The sequence below is a fragment of the Ictidomys tridecemlineatus genome, chromosome 6, assembly GCF_052094955.1.
Source record: "Ictidomys tridecemlineatus isolate mIctTri1 chromosome 6, mIctTri1.hap1, whole genome shotgun sequence".
Lineage (NCBI taxonomy): Eukaryota > Metazoa > Chordata > Mammalia > Rodentia > Sciuridae > Ictidomys > Ictidomys tridecemlineatus.
Window position 1 is genome coordinate 119306914 of NC_135482.1, and position 22979 is coordinate 119329892.

The 22979-nt window shown below is 34.4% G+C and overlaps 1 protein-coding gene across 5 annotated transcripts in view; it reads right to left on the bottom strand.

Moving 5' to 3' along the window:
• Nup58 (nucleoporin 58) overlaps positions 1-22680 on the bottom strand; it is a 50732-nt gene extending 28052 nt beyond the window's left edge. The window contains exons 1-9 of one of the 5 annotated variants that reach the window (XM_040281318.2): positions 22338-22680; positions 15903-16045; positions 14968-15003; positions 12510-12659; positions 11773-11910; positions 8464-8574; positions 6355-6379; positions 4878-4943; positions 2933-3107 (exon numbers count right to left, since the gene is read on the bottom strand). In XM_040281318.2, the coding sequence (XP_040137252.1) occupies positions 2933-3107; positions 4878-4943; positions 6355-6379; positions 8464-8574; positions 11773-11910; positions 12510-12659; positions 14968-15003; positions 15903-16045; positions 22338-22444 (951 nt within the window). In that variant the 5' untranslated portion in view covers positions 22445-22680. The remainder of the gene's footprint in view (positions 1-2932; positions 3108-4877; positions 4944-6354; positions 6380-8463; positions 8575-11772; positions 11911-12509; positions 12660-14967; positions 15004-15902; positions 16046-22337) is intronic. The other 4 variants (XM_005337572.5, XM_040281319.2, XM_078015678.1 and 1 more) reach the window with 4 other exon arrangements.
• Between the last annotated feature and the right edge of the window lie 299 nt (positions 22681-22979).

Sequence of the window (22979 nt, forward strand, 5' to 3'; positions counted from 1 at the left end):
TTTTAATAACACCACGGATGAAGTTACTTTATAAGAAAATTCTAAAACCTCTTGAGAGCAGACAATTAAACTCAACAAGGTTTATAAGATTATAATGAACTGGGCTAGGGCTGTAGCTCAGTGGCAAGAGCACTTGCCTAGCATGTGTGAGGCACTGGGTTCCAATCCTTGGCACCGTATAAAAAAACTAACTAAATAAATAAATACAGCTATGCTATCCATCTACAACTATTAAAAAAAAATGTCATTGGTAAATCCAGTCCCACCTAATTTTGTCTGATAGGCAATTTAAAAACAAAAGATTATAATGAACTGATCTATTTTAAGGTTTCTGAACAATTCGTGAATTCATCTATAGTGAAAAGATTGGGCTACTATTTGAAGCTGACATGGGCAATAATTAACATCCAATGCTTATTATGTACAAAAATCTATGCTGTAGGAAATGCTTTTCTTTTTATAGATGCAGAAATGGAGTTAAAGACATAATTTGCTCAATGCCATGTTGCCATGAAACTTGAGAACTGAATGTTGGCAGCTCAATTCTTTTAAATGCTATTCATTGAACAATTCTTATATTACCTTCTACTATTCCTAGAAGCCCTGGACAGTTCTGGACCATTCAAGACTGACGCCTACCCAACTCTCTAAGTACTGACTCTTGTCAGGCCCAGACATCTGTAATACTAAACTGCTTGCAAATAATCAAATATGCCTATGCCATGCCTCTTTGGCCTTGCTCATTCCTACCTACCAGCGTGTAACATACATACATTTTAAGACTCAACATAAAAGTATCCACTTAAGCCCTCTGTAACTATACCTATTATTTAAACATGATTGATTTAATTCTCTCCCGGTTCTCTTGATCCTCACTGCTTGGCACACACAGATTTAAAAAAAAAAAAAAAATTCACTAAGTGACTGGATAGCTAAACTCAGCAATGTGACTTAAATGAACCACATGGAACCCATTTGATGACCATTCCATTCCACTGTCTTTCATATCCCTATGCCCCCCCCCATTTATTTAAACTCAAAGTTATTTGCCAAAAAAGGAGGTATTAAAAGAATTCACTTCCATAAGATTTTGGTTCACATCATGCCTAACCACAGAATGCTTCTATTACCCAAAAGGCTGCCTTTGATGAAAACGTTTTGGGGTTAAATAAGATTGATAACTACATCACGAGGGATTCAGAACACTGTTTTTCAACTGGTAAATCTCTAGACACTGCATAGAGTACTAGGTTCCTTTATAATGGAAATAATAGTAATCATAAATCAAATTTCTTTGATGTAGCCTACAAAGTTTTCTAAATTCAGTTCATTTATCCTTAAGGAAACTTTGACTCCTATCCTCTTTCTTTGCAAACCTTTTTGCTCTTCTTAATCTTTTACCATTCCATTTATCCCCCACTGTCTTTTTATTACTAGAGATGATCAACAAGTCTGATATATAACAGGTGTCCCATGTATATTTGTGAGTGGAATTATCCAGTTTTAGAATTACAATGGGTCCCATCAGAGTTCATCTCACTCTGCGTTTGTTCCATTATTTTTCTACTTATAACTTACATGATTTCATATATTTTGCATACAAAATTTATGATTTCGTGTAATTTATGTAACATTTAATCTGAGATTTTCCAAATGACAAGGAAATCTGAGAAAACACAAAAGTCTTAAAATTCTCTTTAAACCTAATAGTTTAGAGTAGTTACTTGAGTAACATGGTATTTAAAAAGCAAAGGTATTCTCTAATAGTTGACTTGAAGACGTGTTTTAACATTTTACATATAACAACATCACTAGATGGGCACAATGGCACATGCCTATAATCCCAGAGGCTTGGGAGTCTGAGGCAAGAGTTCAAAGCCAACCTCAGCAAAAATGAGACACTAAGCAACTCAATGAGACCCTGTCTCTAAATAAAATACAAAATAGGGCTGGAGATGTGGCTTAGTGGTCAAGTGCCTTAGCTCAATCCCCAGTATCCCCACCAAAAACAACATCACTTATGAGCACAGCACTCATTGATAAGCTCACAGTAAAGGCATATCCTATGCAGTTTATCAACAGATAGGAACAACTTAAAGGGAATGTTGTCCAGATTGCCACAATGATATCAAGTATGTTTTATAATTATGACATATAAAATTCAAGTAAACCATCAACCATCATTCTTCTTCACTGCAAAAGAAAAGAATTATATGTTTTATTTAGTATGTATTGTATATTAGGCCATGGGATAAAAGCCATTAGACAAGAATGACAGAAAATACTAACCTCATTATAATTTTTATTAACTAAGATATAACCAAGACTAACAAGTCTTCAGTGAAATGAATCTATAAAGTGTGATATAATTTTAATTTAATAAATGATATGTTAAAAACATTTTCTGACTAGGTATTCTTTCTCTTATGAACAGACCAATTTAGTCAGCAGGCACTTATGTAAACAAATTAGTTAAGGGCATAAACTCAAACTAGATCAGCAGGGTCTGAATTCAGGCTGTTCAACTTATTAACAAAGTTCTCTGCCTCTTATTTACATAATGAGAATAACAGTACCTTACTTCAAAGGACTACCAAGAAAATGAAAGCAGATTAATAAATATCAATAAATTGCTTACGATACAGTGTTATAGAGAGCAAGCATTAACTAGTAACTACTATTATTTATTAAAGTAATTTAAAAATATATGATAGGCTGGGGATATTGCTCAGTAGTAGAGCACTAGTTTGGCAAACATGAGACCCTGGGTTCAATTTCTAGCATCACAAAAAAACATTTTTTAAAGAAAAAATATGATCTACCTGGTTTTCTCATAGTATGTATGTATCAACTTTCAATAAATCATTATTTCCATTTTGGAAAAAAAACAAAGCAAAACATTCTATGGTAAAATGGCTGTAATTTAGTGTACCTGAGCAGTTTCTACTTTCAATTTATCAATATTAAGAGTGTTTCTCTGTAATCCACTGGCAGCCAACGATAGAAGTTGCTTCAGAGCTTTAATATCTTCTTGTACTTTAAGCATTGCTTTTGAAGACATTCTACTAATTTCTTCTTGGACCTGTTTTTGTTCCTTCACAAATTTCCTTTACAAAAAATAAATAATAGATAAATAAATAAATAAAACAATAAATAAAACTGAGAATTTAAAAACTGTGGTACTGGCAAAAAACAAAACACTTAGGATCAATGGAATAGAAGACCAAAAAAAAAAAAAAAAGACAAACCCATAGAAATAGTGATTTGATCCTTGACAAAGGCACCAAAAACATACACTGGAGAAAATATAGGGTTTTTAACAAATGATGCTGGGAAAATTATATATGCATATGTAGAAGAATGAACCTAAATCTCTCTCATACTACAAAAAAGTCAATTCAAAATAGATCAACCTGTAATCCCAGTGGTTCGGGAGGAGGTAGGAGGATTGCGAGTTCAAAGCCAGCCTCAGCAAAAGTGAAGCACTAAACAATGAGACCCTGTCTCTAAATAAAATACAAAATAGGACTGGGATGTGGCTCAGTGGTTCAGTGCCCCTTAGCTCAATCCCTGGTACAAAAAAAAAAAGATTTAGGAATTAGACCACAAACTTTGCAACCCCTACAAGAAAATGCTGGGGCACTCCAACATAAAGGCACAGACAAAAACTTCCTTAGAAGGACCCCTAAAGCTCTGGAAATAATACCAAGAATCAACAAATAGAGTGGCATCAAATTAAAAAGCTCTGCCAAGCAAAGGAAACCAAAGACCATGAAGAGAAAACCCACAAAATGGGAGAAAAATCTTTTCCAGCCCTTGTTCTGATGGTATTGATATCAAGAATATAAAGAACTCAAAAAATTTTTAAAAATCAATAAATGGACAATTGAACTAAACAGACATATCTCAAAGAAGACACACAAATGACCAACTTACTTATAAAAAATATTCAGCTTCTTTAGCAATCAGAGAAATGCAGATCAAAACTACTCTGAGATTTCATCTCACTCCAGTTAGAACAATCACCATCAAAAATACAAATAACAAATACTTCGAAGAATGTTGATGGAAAAAGAACACTCATACACTCTTGGCAGAACTGCAAATTAGTACAACCACTTTGGAAATCAGTATAAAGATTCCTCCATGGACTAAGCATGGATTCACCATATGACCAAGCTATATGGTGCGTCAGTATTTATCCTAAATAATTAAAGTCAGCAATACATGCATCCTATGTTGCTAACAGTGCAATTCACAGTAGCCAAGTTAAGAAACCAGCTTATGTGTCCACCAAGAGATGAATGGATAAAGAAAATGTGGCATACACATGGAATGGAGTTTTATTCAATTGTAAAGAATAAAATTCTGTCATCTGCAGGAAAATGGATGGATGGAACGAACGTAAAAGCATTATGTTAAGCAAAATAAGCCAGATTCAGAAGTCAAGGATTGTTATGTTTTCTCTTATATATGGAAGCTACAGAGAAAAAAGGGTGAAAAAAAGAGGGAGGAGGGCAAATCTCATGAAAACAGAAGGTAAAGCTGGAAAGGGGAGGTACCGGGGAATTAAACTGATAAATTATATGCACATACAAATATGTTGCAATGAATTATATATAATACACCAATTAAAAGACTAATCAACTAAAAAATAAGTTTGTCAAAGAAACAAAAGTAAAAACTTCATCCATAATTTACACATTAGTTTATAGAATGGCAGTTACATTAATTTTAATTGCTTTTCAACTTTCTCTTATTTTTAAAAACATTAACAATTTAACCCAAGTTAAAATGTTTAGAAAGAAAAGATGTTCCCCCTAAAATGTATTCTAGAATTCTTTGAGCATTATTTATTTAATATATTTGACACTCACTGGAGATTTTCAACATCCTGGCAGATGACAGGAGGTAGATTTTCATCCTTCAGTGCCTTACTATCCCTAAGAAAAAAAGCCACAAATGTATTAATACCATTCAGATTTTAGAAAGTTGACATTAAATTTTACTATACTATGTGTTAAGATTCAAGAATATTGCAAATGTTCTCTACTTAGAGCTTCCTTGGATGATTTCAAAATAATAAAAAAAAATTCCTGACCTAGTTCCAGCAATTTATTTGAAATTGAGATTTCTTAATTAAGAAGAGTGGCAGCTATTATAAATATACTTAAAAGCTTTTAACTAAATTCTAAGGAAAAAAGAAAATACTAATGACTAAATGAGATGCTGAACTAAATTCCCTCTGGCTAAAAGATTCTATGACTAACATTTTATTCAGTTTGAATAATTAAAGCATCAATAACACAAAGTCTATATAACTTCTCATGAGATGCTCTAAATATTATAACTTCAGTTTGTTCTTCAACATGCATTGAAATGAGAAAATAAAAGCAAGGGACAGTTTAAGGGAAATACAAATAATTAATGAAGGCAGGAACAACTAAAATTTGGCATGCTATAATGAAATCATGAGTTAGATTTTATAACCTTAGACAGATCTCAGTCTGTTCCTTCATTTCAATTTTTTAAAGTTTCAGATTCTAGAGCATTTTGTATTTTGAGATTAGGGACACTCAACGTGTATATTCCATACAAATATCCCCAAGTCTGAAAAAGTCCAAAATCTGAAACACTTCTTGTCCTAAACATTTTGTATAAGGGATACTCAATCTGTATTAGGCTAAAATATACACAAGAAGTTTGTAGAACAGCAAATTTGATCTTTTATTTATAAATAGCTTATTTAATACAAATTGTGTGAGAAAACATAATTTGTAATAAAAATAATGATCAAGTTCAAATATATATTTCAAGTGTGTGTGTGTGTGTGTGTGTATATAATGTATATGAAAACTATTTTCTTTAATAAAGATACAAATAAATAAAAAACAGTCCTGGCATAATAATTTACATATGTAAGCAAGATGTTTTAAAGGCTGCACTATATAATCCATGGTTCAAGATGTTTTAAGGGCTACAGATTACATACTATTAAGCTTGTGCTTAATTAGCATGCACCAAGGCCTTTGGTTCAAAACCCAGCACCAGAAACAAAAACAACAAAAACTGACAAACTTATATGCATATTTACATTATCTGGGGAAAATGTCAATCACCTTTCTAAAAAGAAATGTTTTAAAGTTTTTTAATAACTAAAAATTGAAGATGTGATGTGACCTATCACAATCTTTCTAGAACATACATTTATTATCTTATTTTTGACAAATGCTTGTTAAAAGTGTCTTTTCCTTCTAAATGTGTACCTGGTTCTATGTATTTCCAACTATACCATCTGCCTACAAATTCAATAAATAAAACTCTTGATTAAAATATTTTAAATTAAAAACTTACTCTGGTCTTGTTCCTGTTTTATCACCTAGAAAATTCAAGAAGCTTCATGTAAAAATAGGTAATTTAACAACATATTCCAAACGTTTTAAATGAACACAAATTAAGGTACAAATATAAATGGAAACATTTCTTAGCTTGCCTCTTAAACACTGCTCAATGAAATGACTTGTTATGAACGCAGCGTTATCAAGGAGATATGTACAAAGCCAACGTGTTCCACAGCTGATCTGCACCTACTTCTTTCAAGGACATAGTTTTCTTTTCTCAACTAAAAATTTTCTCAATTGTTCCATAAAAAATATCCAGTATGAATAGTTTATATTCTCTACCAAGTTAACTCTAGGTAACTTTATCTAACACTTTTTAAGGCCCTATCAGGATTGAACACTAAGTCAGATTAGTATCCTGAATTTCTCCAATTCTTTAAAACAATCTGGCAATCCCTTAAAACAACTACTCTGAGAGCACTTTTTGGATCACACTCTCAAAAATCAATGAACATCAGATTTTTAAATCTTTGCTAATCATGTAGCTAAATGATGCCATTTATTTTTATCTTAGCTTGTATTTCTTAACTAGTGAAACATATTTTTCAAATCTTCATCCGACAGGTTTATTTTTTGTGAATTGCCTACCTGTGTAATTTCTACATTCTTCATTTTTTTGCACATTTCTCTTATGATATTTCTCTTATTAATTTCTAAGAGCTATTTCAACACTTAGTATATTAATTATTTATCTCACAAATATTTATATCTGTTTCTAAAATTGAATCTATAAACAACCTGAATTTCAGAGATATTAAAATGTGAGAAAGTAAGCATCTAAAAATCAAGTATTTTATTTTTAATGTATTATTTGTCTTTCATCTTTATAAGCAGGATTTCACTTTTTTCATCTTTCATCTGACTAGTTTATTTTTCCATAAATATTTGGAATATTTCATTAATTATAAAAATTTTTTCATTTTAATATTTCTGAAATTGGCACATTTCTTCTATAAATGCCTTAATAATGGTAATAAAAAAGGGCTTTTAATTTTGTTTTGCCAAATAATTCATCAATTATTTTCTACTAATATACTACTTCATTGGTATTTCATTTTATTTATGTACATACAAACAACTAGAACTTGGGCCTATTTCTAGACTGCCAAGGACACCTTACTGGTCTACCTAGCTTTGCCTCAGTAATATATCCAGACTACTATATAACTTCCCAACACTTCTCCATGCTGCTTCTCTCCTTCCTACAATTATTTTCTACCTGGCTGTCAGAATGCTCTTAATCTTAAAATACAAATCTCATCAATATCCTTTAGTAGAGTCTAGTGGTCATCAGTATAGTGACAAAATTCAATGTTGCACAGAAAGTTCTTCAAGACAGCTGGCATCTGACCTTTCTGCTCTCTGGCTATACTAGCCTTCAATTAGTTCTTCAAAAGAGAAGACTTTCTTGATTCTACTCCACTCCAGGCTTCCCCCTCTTTACCAATTACTGTTTCCTATCACTCTCCATCTGGTTAAATCCCACCAATAGTACAGCTCCTAAACTGATATAGCTACTAGAAAAAGAAAAAATTCTGTAGAGTAACACAACAACAAAAAAATCCTTTGACCAATATAACAGATTAAAGGGAACTGAGATATGGTACATGTGATCATGTGCATTTATTTTTATGTATTTTCTTTGCTCAACTCAAGCTTAAGCACACTACGAGTACAGGATGGTGTGGATAGAGGTAGAGAGGGGAAATTAAGTCCTTATATTTCTCATACTCCTCTCTAGAGTAAAGCACCTAGCTGAATTACACTGCCAAATGCTTTTGATATGTGAGTAACAACATATTACAAAATATATACTATGACGTCAATATAAAAAAAATTAACAAAGATTAAGTTGAATAAGAGATACACATATATATTTAAGTGATCTACAAAAATTAAACCTTAATCAATACACAAAATTTGCACAATGCTAATGCTAATGTAAAACAAACTTAAAAGTAAAAACTATACTACTGAATACATTCAGACATAGGAATTTTGAATAATGTGGAAGTTGTTTAATAGTAGTGTTAGAAGACAAAATTACAATAACACTACTTACTCTTTTTATCTGATGAGCTACTAAAATCTATACCACCGAGGCCTTCATTGCCTGCAGCTGAAGTAGCTGCTGTAGTTCCCAAAGTCAGGCCTAAAGCATTTTGTCCAAGTCCTGCAAATAAACCAAATATTACATACAATTTTACTGAAAGACTTTACCAGAATTTCCTCTTACTAACCAAAGTACTCAAATGCTTTTAAGATTTTTTTCATAATAGATTTAGGAAAATATCAAGGAACAAGTCTGGAGCATGCTTTGGGCAAAGATGGTATATGTAGTTTGGATAATGTGATGTTTCATTATTAAAAAGATCAGAATATGTGTTAATTCAATATATGTGGGTGTTTGTTGCTTTTGAACCTTTTCTACAAAAACAGTTTAAGTTGTATTATTTTCAGAGAAGTCAGTCTTCCAAACATATTTTGGAACTGCACACTTTAAAAATAATCCAGTGTTAATCTATAAACTTTGAGCATAATATATATTAAGTATAACTGCATACTTCCAAGTTCTTTTCAGAAAAGTTATTTTAAAAAGAAATGCTTTAATTTACCTGACTATACTAGCCTTCAATTAGTTCTACAAAAGAGAAGACTTTCTTGATTCTAGTCCACTTCAGGCTTCCCCCTCTTTTTTTTTTACTGCTTCCTATCACTCTCCATCTGGTTAAATTCCACCAATAGTATAGCTCCTAAGCTAACTGATATAGCTACTAGAAAACCTGGCAAAAGGAATCAAAATGATGACAGTTAATTCTAAGTCATTAATTTATATTTGAGCCAAGTAGCAAAATTTCAAAGGTCCTATGTTGAGGGACTGGGATCGTGGCTCAGCGGTAGAGCGCTCGTCTAGCACATGCGAGATCCTGGGTTTGATCCTCAGCACCACATAAAAAATAAATAAATAAAAAAGGCATTGTGTCCAGCTACTTCTAAAAAATAAGTATTAAAAAAAGTCCTGTTGATAAACATATATTTCTAAAATCCATGCATTCCTAAGATAATATCATCTATTTTTTAAAAAGAGAAAATATTTAATAAATATAACTGATATTTTGATTTAAATTCTGGCTATGTGTCAGAAAACAGCTAAATAAAGAATTACTCTATACCAGACAAGCATCCCTAATCCAAAAATTCAAAATCTGAAATGCTCTAAAAATCTAAAACTTTTTGAGCATTGATTGGTGAAGTCTACATAAATATTTTAAAATTCAAAAAATTCTAAAATCTGAAACACTTCTGGCCTAAACATTTCAAAAAATGGATACCTAACCTATGATATTTTTTAAAAATTCAACAACACATTTAGATTAAGTATAAGCATTAAATATTAAGAGTCTGAGAAGAATCAAAGCACATCTAAACACTGGGTAAGAAACATAAAACAACCCTCTGTCTCTCTTATTACTATTGCTTCTGATACTATTACTCGTACTACTACTTGCGGTTATTTGAGTCAAACCCCAGGTTTCACGCATGCTAGGAAGCACTCCATCATGGAGTACTACCTCCCCAGCCCTCTCTTATTACACAGATATTAAATAATTTCAATATAGTCATTGGCAAAATACTAAAATATCAATTCATATGGCAGAAAATACTGAATTAGTATTTTATGTATCAGGTTAATTTCTATTTTCTTGCTTATTATGAAATTTGCCTCATATTAAGGATTCTATAGATTTTTTTATTTTTATTTTTTTAGTTGTAGTTGGACATAATATCTTTATTTATTTTTATGTGGTGCTGAAGATCAAACCCAGTGCCTCACATGTGCGAGGTGGGTGCTCTACCACTGAGCTACAGCCCTAGCCCCTCTATAGATCTTTTAAATATTGGTTATAGCTAATGACTGTATAAAGAAATGAGTATTTTGAAAAGTCAATGAGGGCATTCTGGGAGTGAGAAAAGCTTTTCTATTATTTGAAGAAATTGTATAATTATTTCACATAGTAGTGTAACATCAAGAATTTCTATTTAGCTAGGCATAGCAGAGCACTCCTGTAGTCCCTGCTATTTGGGAGGCTAAGGTAGGAAGATCACTTTAGTTTGTAAGTTCAAGACCTGGGCAACATAATGAGACCTCAACTCCAAAAATAAATAAATAAATAAATAAATAAATAAAAAGAATTTCTGTTTAACAATGCACAAATTAGGAAATGCTAATCTATCAAACTCAGAATTTCCAGTTACACTTGGACTGATTTATAATGACTATTTTACTTTCAGAAGTTTTGCAGGGCCCCTAATATGTGCCTAATACTTCACTTGGTTGAATAGGAGAAAAGAAAGAAAAATGACTTGACTTTTTCGATTAAAGACACTATTTCTTTTTTATCCTTTCTTCAGATAATAATTTGATGATGAGGATTTTCAAGTCAGTGGAATGGAGGGTAAGGATGGTCATAATAATGTGAAGAAAATTATAGTGTTATAGTTTGTATTGATATCTCAAATACTATCTTTTTGTTATTGTCTAATTTTGTAGATATTCACAATATCTTGTAATATCCAAATCATGAGATGACTGTAACATGCAATTTTTACAGGATAAATATTTAAACATCTCTCATAAAGACTGATATAAAAGTAAAATGAAAAAAAATAACAAAGAAGAGGCACATGGTTTTCTAATACCCTTTCCTGAAATTCCATAATGGAAAGTCATTCCTAGAGCTAAGACTTTACAAGTTGCCTTATAGTGAAGTTAAGCTATAAATGACTCAAAACAAATTTTTTTTTTCTAGCTTGGGAATCCACCCAAGCCTTTGTGCATGCTAGATAAGCAATTCTACCACCGAATTAGACCTCCAATTAACCCCAAACTACTTAAATGCCACTTATTTTAAGTTTTCTGACTCCTTTTTTGTGGGGGAAAGAAGGAGGGATGGGGATTGAACTCAGGGTTACTCAGCCACTGAGCCACATCCCCAGCCTTCTTTTGTGTTGTATTTAGAGATAGGGTCTCACTGAGTTGCTTAGCGCCCCTTTGTTGCTGAGGCTGGCTTTGAACTTGCAATCCTCCTATCTCAGCCTTCAAAGCCGCTGGGATTACAAACATGTGCAAACGTACCTGGCTTTCTGACTCCTTAATAGGCTTGCTTCTTTATCTAATTTATCAATATTGAGGAAGAGAAAAATGTATCTCTAAATATGACTAAAAGGTTCAATTATGTACGAAAACCAATTTTACATTAAAGGAAAATATACAGATTAAAGAGGAAAAGCAAACTGGTTAAAAGGCAGAAATAAAAAATAATTTAAATACAAATACTTACTATTCTGTAGAGTAAATATCATCAATTACCTGATGCTGCTGTGTTTGTACTCTGGAAAAGTGAACCTCCCAAACCAGCTAAGGCTCCCCCTAAAGAAAGGCCTGTTGATGCAGTTGTAGTTGTGGCTGTTGTTCCTCCCAGATTATTTAGAGTAAATCCAGTGGATGCTAACGAAAAATGAGATACTAAGCCTTCAAATGGCACATTACTTAAGTACACCATAGAAAAATACAAGTAAAAAAATTTTAAGTTGATTTCCATGATAAAATTGTCTCTTTACAAAATCCACTCGCTAAAGATAAAAATTATATACACTTTAGAACAAAAGAATAGTAGCTATAAAGCAAAAACTGAGAGAAATAAGGGCTTCAGGTAATATTAGAACAGTACCAGGTAACTGATTCCATACAAGTGTTTCCAACCCAGGCTTCCAATTCCACTTTTAAAATTAAACAAATACTAAGCTAAGTAAGGTTTATATAACATTGTTATCCTTCCTTGTCATAAAATGGCTCCTTGAAAACAAAGCAAGTATTAAAAGCTTTACATTTTACCTTTCTAATCCTGTCCCTTGCTCTACTCTGTAAATAAAGAACACATTCCAAGACGTTCCCTGCTGCAGTAATGGCCAACACTGACATGTCTTTACAAACAACAACAAAAAAAAACGGCTGGGATGTGGCTCAGTGATTAAGTGTCCCTGGGTTCAATCCCTGGTACCAAATAAAAAAAGAAGGAAAAGTGGGTATCTATGTTCTCTACTCACCTGCTGGAGTTGATGTCAGAGCAGATGAAAGAGTGAGACCGCTTGCTGAGGTAGAAGTAATAGGAAGAGCAAATGGTGTGGCAGATGCTGCAGGTTTATTGAATCCTAAACTGAAGCCAGTTGTAGATGCAGATGTAGTGGCTGGTGTTCCTGTTTTAATAGATAAAATCCAATTTTACCTTAAGTGTATACATATCATATTGGTTTCAATCAGGATCCCTATAAGTTTGTGATCCTATTTTGTGTCAACAGAATAAGAATACATGTGTATGCATGAAAATTAAAATAGAGGTTAGAACCAAATCATGGTGAATTCAGAAAAAAAAAAGGTCCTTTAGATTTTAAGAAAAGTGAAAACACCCCAATCAATATAATATTGTGATCAATAAATTCAATACCTAGATTTATATAAAACAGTATTTATCCTTTTTTCCCTTTACTCTCAAAAGAAAAACAGTCCCTCTTCTCCAAGACTATGCAAACATTCTCTAATCCTTAAAATACTCTTCTTTCTGAGTCCTGTCAGCTCTCAGATCTCTTACTACTAGTTTCTGTGCTATTCCTTTCCCATATTCTTTTGTAGATTTCCTTCGTCTGTTGATGTCTTGATATTCCCTAGAGTTCCCTTAATGTCACCCACTTATGGGTACATGAGACTAAAATGTGCATTTACCTGAATGCCCGTTAGCTGGCTTTACCTTTCCAAAAAAACCCAAATAAATCTAATTTTGCTAAAGCCCCAGGCCCACCAAAGTCAATTCAATTATTAAAGCCAAAAAAGCCACGATTTTTTTCACAGTCCTTCCTTCCTCTGAATTCCACTGGCTATAAATCCTGCTAATTCTATTTCAGAAATATCCCTGGATTATAGGCATTCTCAAAAACCTTAAATTAAACCACCTCTCAAGAACTACAACAACAGACTTAATTTCTCTGCCAATCTCTTCTGAACTCTATTTTTGGCATTATCCCAGTTACCTTAAAAACAACATCCTGGTGACCCTACCAACTTATGGTTCCAATTAACTCTAGATTATTCTACAATAGTCTAAAAATCAGGCACATAAGTGACCTTCTAATCTGGTTCCAACCTGCTCTCAAATCTCAATTCTTCCCACCATTTCCACTTTTGAATCCTAAGCCCCATGAACAAAATGTTTTTCTTATTCCATTGGAATAAGTTTTATGATTGAGCAAACACTGCATTCTACTTCTGTCTGGAATATTTTCTGTCCCAAAATAACCCTATTCTCTTCTTGCTTTTCCTTTCTTTGTATCATCCTATGTCTATGAGATATTTATCAAATTACACAAGTCCATATTATATACCTGCTTACCCCGTCATCTCATATTAGATCAATGTCCTGCATGTACACCCCAAATTTCCTGACTTCACCATCAATACCATTCTCACCAACACCATTGCAAATACAAGCTAATATTGACTTTCAAGGCATCATGCATACTCATAATCACACAGAAAACAGTAACTATTCAAACAAGAAATGCATGAATGACCCACATTTGGGCTTCTCCTGAAACCACTGAGAAAAAAGAAGTCAGAAACTATGCTTCTGGATTGCCCTGATTACAAGTTCCTGCGAGAGCACAGTACTCCAAAATCATGTATGGATGGGTTTTATAACCTCAGATAATAAGAGGAATAAATTACTTGCACTCGGCCAATCCTGTCCAAAGCTCTGGTGACAAACAGATGTGTTTTCCATTGATGACAAGCCAACAGCATTCAAGTGAATAGTCAATCCTTAACCAATTTAAGAGCTTTTCAACATCCTTCATTTTTTCCTTTCACTTTACTGTCACTCATTATTCACCGTTAAGAGTCAAAGCAGGATGAAACCTAGTTACTTACATTCTCGTAAGCATACCACTACAGAAACTATTATGTTTCTGAGTGACAAGGGAATCAAAGAACTTTTTAGTCCAGTATCATTATTATTTTCTTTTTCAGTACTGGGGATCAAACCCAGGACCCCATACATGCTAGGGAAGCAATCTCCCACTATGCTACACCTCAGCCCTACAATATTTTATAGACAGCTAAGAGCTTTGTCACTACATACTTTATATGACTGTCTAAGGCTTCACATTATTTAAAGCTACAACCAGAGATTAACTCTAAGACTTCTGGTGTGCAGCTTGGCTCTTTTCCTAATATTTAGTCAAAATGTTGAAAAAGTAATATAAAATAAACTTCTGTGTTAAAAACCAATTCTGTATTTAAAATATTTATCTGAATTTTTAAAATCATGTATAAATCACTTTTAAGTACTCAAATATTGAAAGGAGTACTTAGGATCTATACTCAAGATTTTCTTTGCATACTTTCTTCTATATCCCAGTACTGTGAGATATAAGAAAAGAGTAGAAAGATCACTTAATTCATTTAAATTTTTAGGAAACCACAGATCTGAGATCTTTCCTCAAAAATTCTTACCCAGAGTTAGTCCTGTAGTTATAGTTGTTGCTATTCCTGAGAACAAAAAGAGAAATAAAATTTAAACAAGAAAGATGGCATTCATAAGGGAAAAAAACCCTCAGGTGTCGCCTCCATGGAGGCAAATAGATAATAGACTAATAAATACATTAGTCTATTAAGACTAATAGATCATGATATCTGCCACCATAACTACTAACACAAGAATTTTTCCTATGGCACTGGTTTTCGTATTACAGGCTATATAATTTGATTAATAAGGAAATAAGGTTTATAAAATGCAAACTATTGCTTATAACAAAATAAAACAGAGGGGAAAAAAAAAAAACTACTCCAGACAAAATGCAGGCACACAAAACTATCTTAGGAAACTCACTGGTTGGTACCCCAGTTGTCCTTTCATTTTCTGGGTATGGCTGTAAAATGTGCTGCACTCCAAGTCTGAAGGTCAACACAAAGGTGGCGAAAACCAAAAGGCTTTGAGGACAGAGAAAGTAAGTAAGGATGCAAAAACGTTTTAAATGGTCAGCTCCAGTAAAACATTCTTCAACGCTGGCCGTTCCATACATGCTTACATGCTAAGTTAATTAATGTTCCAAACTGGTAAACTTGGCTTAAACAATACTCTTTTATTAAGGAAAAAAATGTATTATATAATCTAATATAAAATTTTAAATCTCCTTAGTTCATTATATTTAAAGAAATCTTATATTTTTTTGAGAAAGCCTTCCTTATAATCATAGCCAATAACTCAGCCTATCACCCTATTTCCAAATCCCTGTATTCCATTCATCTTGGTATTTAGCCTTATTTTAAGTTCTACTACCAATAACAACCTCTAAACGGAGACAGAAGATGAAAATTGGAAAATAAATATCCCATTGGAAAAGGAATATCCCAAGCCTACTCCCTGAAAATATGAAAATCCTCCTTACCTGTGTTTGTTCCTCCTAGAGTGAACCCAGTAGTAGGCTTAGATCCAAAGAGTACAGTTCCAAAACCACCAGAAGAAGTAGACGTAGTTGCTGGAGTTGCAGTGCTTCCAAGAGTTCCAAAATTGAGCCCCACAGAAGGGTTGCTTGTTTATTAAAAAACAATAAAAAAAAATCTGTTATAGTCAATGTTTACTTAAGAAAAATAAAAATTAATTCTTCTGGGTTATTTTCTTTTTTATTATACATCTAATATACACCTAATGTTCAAAAGAAAATAAATTCAACTTTAACCAAGTTCAAATATCTTTCTGTTCTCCAAATGTAAAATTAGTCTTATAAAAATACAATACCAAGCTTTTAAGAAAAGCACAGTAGAGCAATCAGGATTTCAGATCTCAAGATAATCATAAGCAAGGAACACATTCTACTTTTATTAGTTTTTGTTTGAAAACTATCATATTTGAAAATGGCCATAATAAATCTTATAATGTATATTATTTTCCTTTGGAACTACTCAAATAGAATTCACATTTCCAAATGAATCAAAAAAATTAGAAAGCACAAAGAAAAATATACAAGTTACCTTAGCCATCTCTCTATTGCTATAGTACATATTCATGGGGGTGGGGGGAAAGATAATCTTGTCACCAAAACTGAGACATTAGGGGCTGGAGGCGTGCTGGAGTGAGCATGTCCTGGCAAAAATTAAATGCAAAGCTAAATTGACATCTATCAAGATTATGTGCTCAGCAGCAAAAGCTCTCTTTAGTGAGTTTCTTGAATGCTTAAAGAAAGGATTAAAACAAGTGGTGTAACAAAATTTACAACTTTTCAACTGCTATTATCAAGCCTCAGAGGTGCAAATTTGCTATCTATAGGTAGGAGAGCATATTATGAAAATAAGCAAGAAAGTTTCACAATTTGATACTTCAAGAATTATGTAGGAGGAGCAGGGGTGGTAAAGTATTTGCTTAACATGAAAAGGGCCCTGGTTTCAATCCCCAGAACCAAAAACAAAGTGGGAAAGTTAATAGATTATAACATGCATAGCATAATGGGAAATCCCACTTATCTTTATTACTACTTCCCTTTCTGCTCCACCATAAAGACTAATCACCATGACAGAACCCAATATCTTTCTAAAGAATCTTAATATCCTTAGGATGTTTCAATGTAAGGAGAGGCAGTAGAGGTTGGGTTCCAATACCAGCTTCCCCATGTGCTAGTATTTGTGTGACAACACTTAACTTCATTGAACTTTTATTTCTTCTTCATCTGCAAAACAGGCATAATAGTACCACTAAGTAGGTTTATTTATTCTGGTTAAGAAATTGTAAATGGGGGCTGGGGATGTGGCTCAAGCGGTAGTGCGCTCCTCTGGCGTGCGTGCGGCCCGGGTTCAATCCTCAGCACCACATACAAACAACGATGTTGTGTCCGCCAATAACTAAAAAATAAATATTAAAAAAATTCTCTCCCTCCTCTCCCTCTCTCTCCTCTCCCTCTATCACTCTCTCAAAAAAAAAAAAAAGAAACCTAACCTGTATTTAAAAAAAAAAAAAAAAGAAATTGTAAATGGCAAATTCACTTCAATAAATGTTGTTACTGTTATCATTAGGAATGCTTATAAATTGAATTAAACAACATTATGTGCAAGATAGTGTGCCTGAAACTGCAAAGGATACAAAGATAATTAAGATAATTCCTACTCAAAGAACATGTTGTTCCTCAGGGGGATAAAATAACACAAATAACTGTAATCAAAGTCAGAATAGTTCTCCAAGTTATTTAGGTGCAGGCATCACCAATTCCATAATTACCCAAAAATTAATTTGGTTTTCTGCACACATTAGGGGGCCTAGTGAAAGGGTAGTGTTATGATTCAAGCAGTAGAAATATATACCTTCAATAAAGCAGATTATAATCAAGTGCCAAATTATGGCAAAAATAATTATTGCAGTAGTTTGAGATAAAAGACTTATCAGTATATAGGGCATGGAGACAGAGGAACCCGTTAAAGAGCTAGGCCTTGAGATAGGACATCAATGCTGAGTAGAAAAAAGGAGGAGTGGGGGGCTGGGGTTGTGGCTCAGTGGTAGAGTGCTTGCCTAGCATGGGTTCGATCCACAGTACCACATTAAAAAAAAATAAATAAATAAGAGTATTGTGTCCATCTACAATTTAAAAAAAAGAAAAAGAAAGAGTACCCTGTTATGTATTAGTTTACCATATATGTATGCACCCCTGGATGTCTGAAGAGCAGGAAGGAGGCCAAATTAGGCTGCAAGGATTCACTGACAATTGTAAGGATCTCTGAACGCTTATTGAATGAATTTTAAAAGTATTTTAAGAGGGCTGGGGTTGTGGTTCAGTGGTAGAGCACTTGCCTAGCATGTGTGAGGCACTGGGTTCGATTCTCAGCACCACATATAAATAAATAAAGCCTTTGATAACTAAAAAAAATATTAAAAAAGAAAAGTATTTTAAGAAATAGTATTGACTACAATAAAAACTTTAGTGAGATACCCAGTTTAAAAAATACAAACAAAAAAGCTAGGTGTAAGTTAAAAAGAAGATATTACAGTATTCAATGACTATACATTCAGAGAGCATAGGAAGTACAACTAAAAAGAATGCATGAACACATGGTTTCACTGATGGTAGTCTACGATATTGTTATTTTGGATCTACTATGTGTGTATATAACATGGGCTAGAAAATTCACAGAACTTTTTTTAAAAAGAAGCAGGAGGATCTTAAGTCAAAACCAGTCTGGGCAACTTTGTAAGACTCTTGTTTTAAATAAAAAATAAAAAGGAGTTGGGCATTGCGGAATACTCCTGTAATCCCAATAACTCAAGAAGCTAAGGCAAGATGATCACATGTTCAAGACTAGCCTCAGCAACTTAGTGAGACACTCACCACCTTAGACCTGCCTGAAAAATAGATAGATAGATAGATAGATAGATAGATAGATAGATAGATAGATAGATAGAAAGAATTTTAAAAGAAGGTGGATTGGGGATGTAGTAGTAACGTGCCCTTGGGTTCAATCCCTATTACCACAGAGGGTGGGGTGGTGGTGGTAATAGATGCATGGTGAAAATGTTTTCAAAAAATTAATCAAAATATGTAAAATTTCTTGATAACTGAAGGTACTACCAAGTGTTACATAACTAAAATTAAAAATACTGCCATAGAAACATATCAAAGTAAAATCTTAAAAGAAAAAAAGTAAAAGAAAAATTTCTTAAAAGAAAAAATTCCATGTGGCAGAAAAATTTTCTTCAAAAAAAAAAAAAAAAACAAAATCTACCCTAGACCCAACAAATTATTGACTCAATCCAGGGCTATCTGCCAAGGACTTGATAGAATGTGCTGTGATAAAACAAAACTCCACTGGGCTGGGGATGTGGCTCAAGATGTGCGCTTGCTTGGCATATGCGGGCGGGGCACTGGGTTCAATCCTCAGCACCACATAAAAGTAAAATAAAGATGTTGTGTCCACCGGAAAAAAACTATAAAATAAATATTAAAAAGTTCTCTTAAAAAAAAAACCCTCCATCAAGTCAGGCATGTGATTTTAACTTCTTAGTCTGCCTCTAGTAGATTTGGGAGCTAACATAATGGTTAATTTACTAAGCATTTAGCAAATGCCAGATATGATGCTAAACTGACATGCTTCAACTAACATCTCCAAGATATATATACTATCATATCCCTTTTCCTTATGTAGGAACTCCCTAAAAATGGCTTACTTCAAATCACCAGGTGATACTAACAAAGTCAGGCCTCCGGAACAACATCTTGGCTGACACGTTGATTGTCTTTCATTACTTTATCCTAATCTTTCTAAAATCTGAGTAAATATTTCTAATTTATTACTAATAATTCATTTACCAATTCAATAAGGATTTATTAAAGACCGTTTTCTATGCCAGGTATGTTCTAGCAACTGAGGATAGAGTGGCATATACTCTGACTCTGACCTCAGAAATTTCACGACAGTGGGCTAGGGTTCTGGCTCAGTGGTAGAGCATTTGCCTAACACTGGTAAGTCACTGAGTTCAATCCTCAGCACCACATTAAAAATAAACAAATAAAATAAACATATTTTGTCCATCTACAACAAGAAAATAAATAAAAAAAGAAAGAAATTTCCTGACAGTGGGAGACATAGATACTAACTGTTCATTCATTTACTAAATATGGTTTGAGGTCCAAGTACAGTGTCTGCTGAGAAAACAGAATGAAAAGATCTCTAGCATCATAGAACTTACAATCTACTTCGGGGGTCATACTACAAGCAAAATAATAAATATTAACAATTACGATTTATATACACACTTAATATATTAAGATAGTATGATAATGGATATCTCATACAAAATAGTGTGAGAATGGATATCTCCCTTAGACTGACATGTCAGAAAAGGCCTCTTAGGAAAAGATCATTTCAGTACCAAAAGACAAACAGGGATTGGTTTGGTAGAGAGGAAGTTGTGGCACTCTAAATAGAGAGAACTACTTGGAAGTAGGAATGTTTAGCTTCATTCCTCTGAGGAACTGACAAAAGCCTGTACTGCTAGGACAGAATTCTTCAAACTAAGATCAGGACCACTAGAAAAGATTAATTAAAAAATTAATTTTGCAGGTCACAACATTCTAAAAAATAAAATGGACTAGCATAGAAAACAGCAAAATGCATCCCATGAAATATAAGTAAATATGAACAGTTCCTATGAAATTGTTCAATTTCTAATTTGTGCAAATATACTAGGTGATAACTTAAATGTTATTTTTCTACAGTGGGTCTGGATCACTGAAATGATAAAATGGGCCCAAGATGAATCTGGAGAGATTGCAGATTATTTGGGGCCTTGAAACCCAAAGGAATATCTTTTCTTTCCTCTTTTTTTTTTTTTTTTTTGTTTACTTCCTTCTAGGGATAGTGGGAAGTAACTAAAGGAGGAGCCAATCACTGATGTAAAAGGAGATTTGGGGACAGCAATTGGGATTCCATTGTACTAATCCATGCAGGAGCTGATAGCAGTTCTCAATCAACACAAGTTAAGAGGGCCGGCTGAAAACCTGACAGGAACCAGGAATTTTTATTTAGAATTTGAGCGCCAAAGACAACTCTTATTTGTCTTACCATCCAAAATAGATCCTAACACAAAAATTTGTTTAACAAATATCTGTGCCATGAAGGATAATAGCTTGTGCACTGGAATGCAGACAAATGAATCCTGCAGAAGCAAAGTTATCAGGACTTACATTAAAAGCACACAGTAGCAGAGGTATGGAGAAAAGCTCCCAGATTTCTTGCTTGCGTGTATTGTATGTGGTTCCTCTCCCCTTCCTTTTCTTTTTAGGGCTGGGGTTGTGGCTCAGTGGTTAGGCGCCTGTCTCACATGCCTGAGGCACTGGGTTCAATCCTCAGCACCACATAAAAATAAATTAACATATTGTATCCATCTACAACTTAGAATATATATTTTTTAAAAAAAATTAGTTGCAGATGGACCTTTATTTATTTATATGCACTGCTGATAATCTATCCCAGTGCCTGACACATACTAGGGAAGCACTTTACCACTAAGATACAACCCCAGCCCTCTCCTTCCTTTTTTAAAATACAGGTAATGTTGAAGGTGTTTTTGCCTTTTCAATCTACCACCATGTCCTTTAAGCCATTCACATCCACAGCTTGTCAACAGAGTACACATTTCTTAACACTGTGTTCTAAAGATTAAAGTTTTCTATATTCTCTTCCCATTCTTTCTGAACTTCCTTTTTTTATGTTTCCACCTGAACTGGTAGGTTGTTTTGTAAATTAGTAAGCGATAAAATGAACCATTACGACATTATTATCAGAGAGATACTGATATGCACATGCTACAGAAAATTATTACCAATAAACTGGGTCCCATGAGACACAAAGGTCTGCAAAGCTCGAGAAAAAAAAAACAATCACGAAATCATAAAAACACCGCTAGTACGAAAGGCCGTACATACTGCGAAGGAATCTTAATTAACAAGGAGAAACCATGATTGTCCTCCTCAACATCTTCTATTATTCGTCCCTTTCTAAAGCCCTAAAAAAGCTGTAATTTCATTCATTCGCTCAATTTTCACCTAGGCCTAAGATTAGCACAAGATTAAACTTTAGGAGTGAAACCCCAAGCCCCTTCACCTAGTCAGACCCCGCTGGGCAGTAACAATACCTGAACCATCTGTGAAATTCGAGACCTCACAGCAAAGGGATACTCGGCCCCCGTCCCTACCAGAAGCGAGCGGGAGGTCCATGTCGCTGGTGTCTGGTCAGGTGCTTTTCCCCCAAGCCCAACGGAAAGAAATCAGCGGGAGATAAGATGGGGCACCAAGAGCATCGCGAGGAAAGACAGGACCACGAAAGCGAAGAAGTGTGATTACCTAGATGCTCCAGTCCCGAAAGAAAAACCGCCGCCAGTGCCGGTCCCACCGGCCGCCACGGTGGTGGAACCCAGCGTCCCGGACCCGAAGGAGAAGCCCGTGGCCATGGCTGCCTCGGGCTGGACGCCGTCAGCAAGCTGGAAAAGGTCGGAGACCCTCCTCTAGCCTTAAAGCCGAAGTGGACCAGGCAGCATGGTTCTTGGCCAGTTCCGACTTGGCGGGCACTTCAAGCCCTAGCGGCGACCGCGAACCACGGCCAAAATGGATGGAGCCACTAAACCAAAGCACGCCCAACGCCCGCCGCGAGCTCCTAGCACGCCGGAAGCGAACCGGCAGCGCAGGGAACTCTGGGACGGGAGCGGGAGCGACGTGCCGCGCAAGGCACCCTGGGACGCGGTGGAGTCGGCTCCCCGCCTACTCTCTGAACAGGGTCGGGGGCCCAGAGTTTTTAAACCACCATTTCTTCCTTTTGTAGTTCTCCTCCTTCTGTACTTTGTGACTGATGAATTTCTATCCTACGTCCCACTAAAAAGCATGCCCAGAACCCCAGAGGTGGGGAGGGCTCTAGTGAACATCCCTAAACCTCCCGTACAGAAATAGGAGGAGTCAGGCTTGGGTAGGCAGCCGACTCATCCCAGGAAG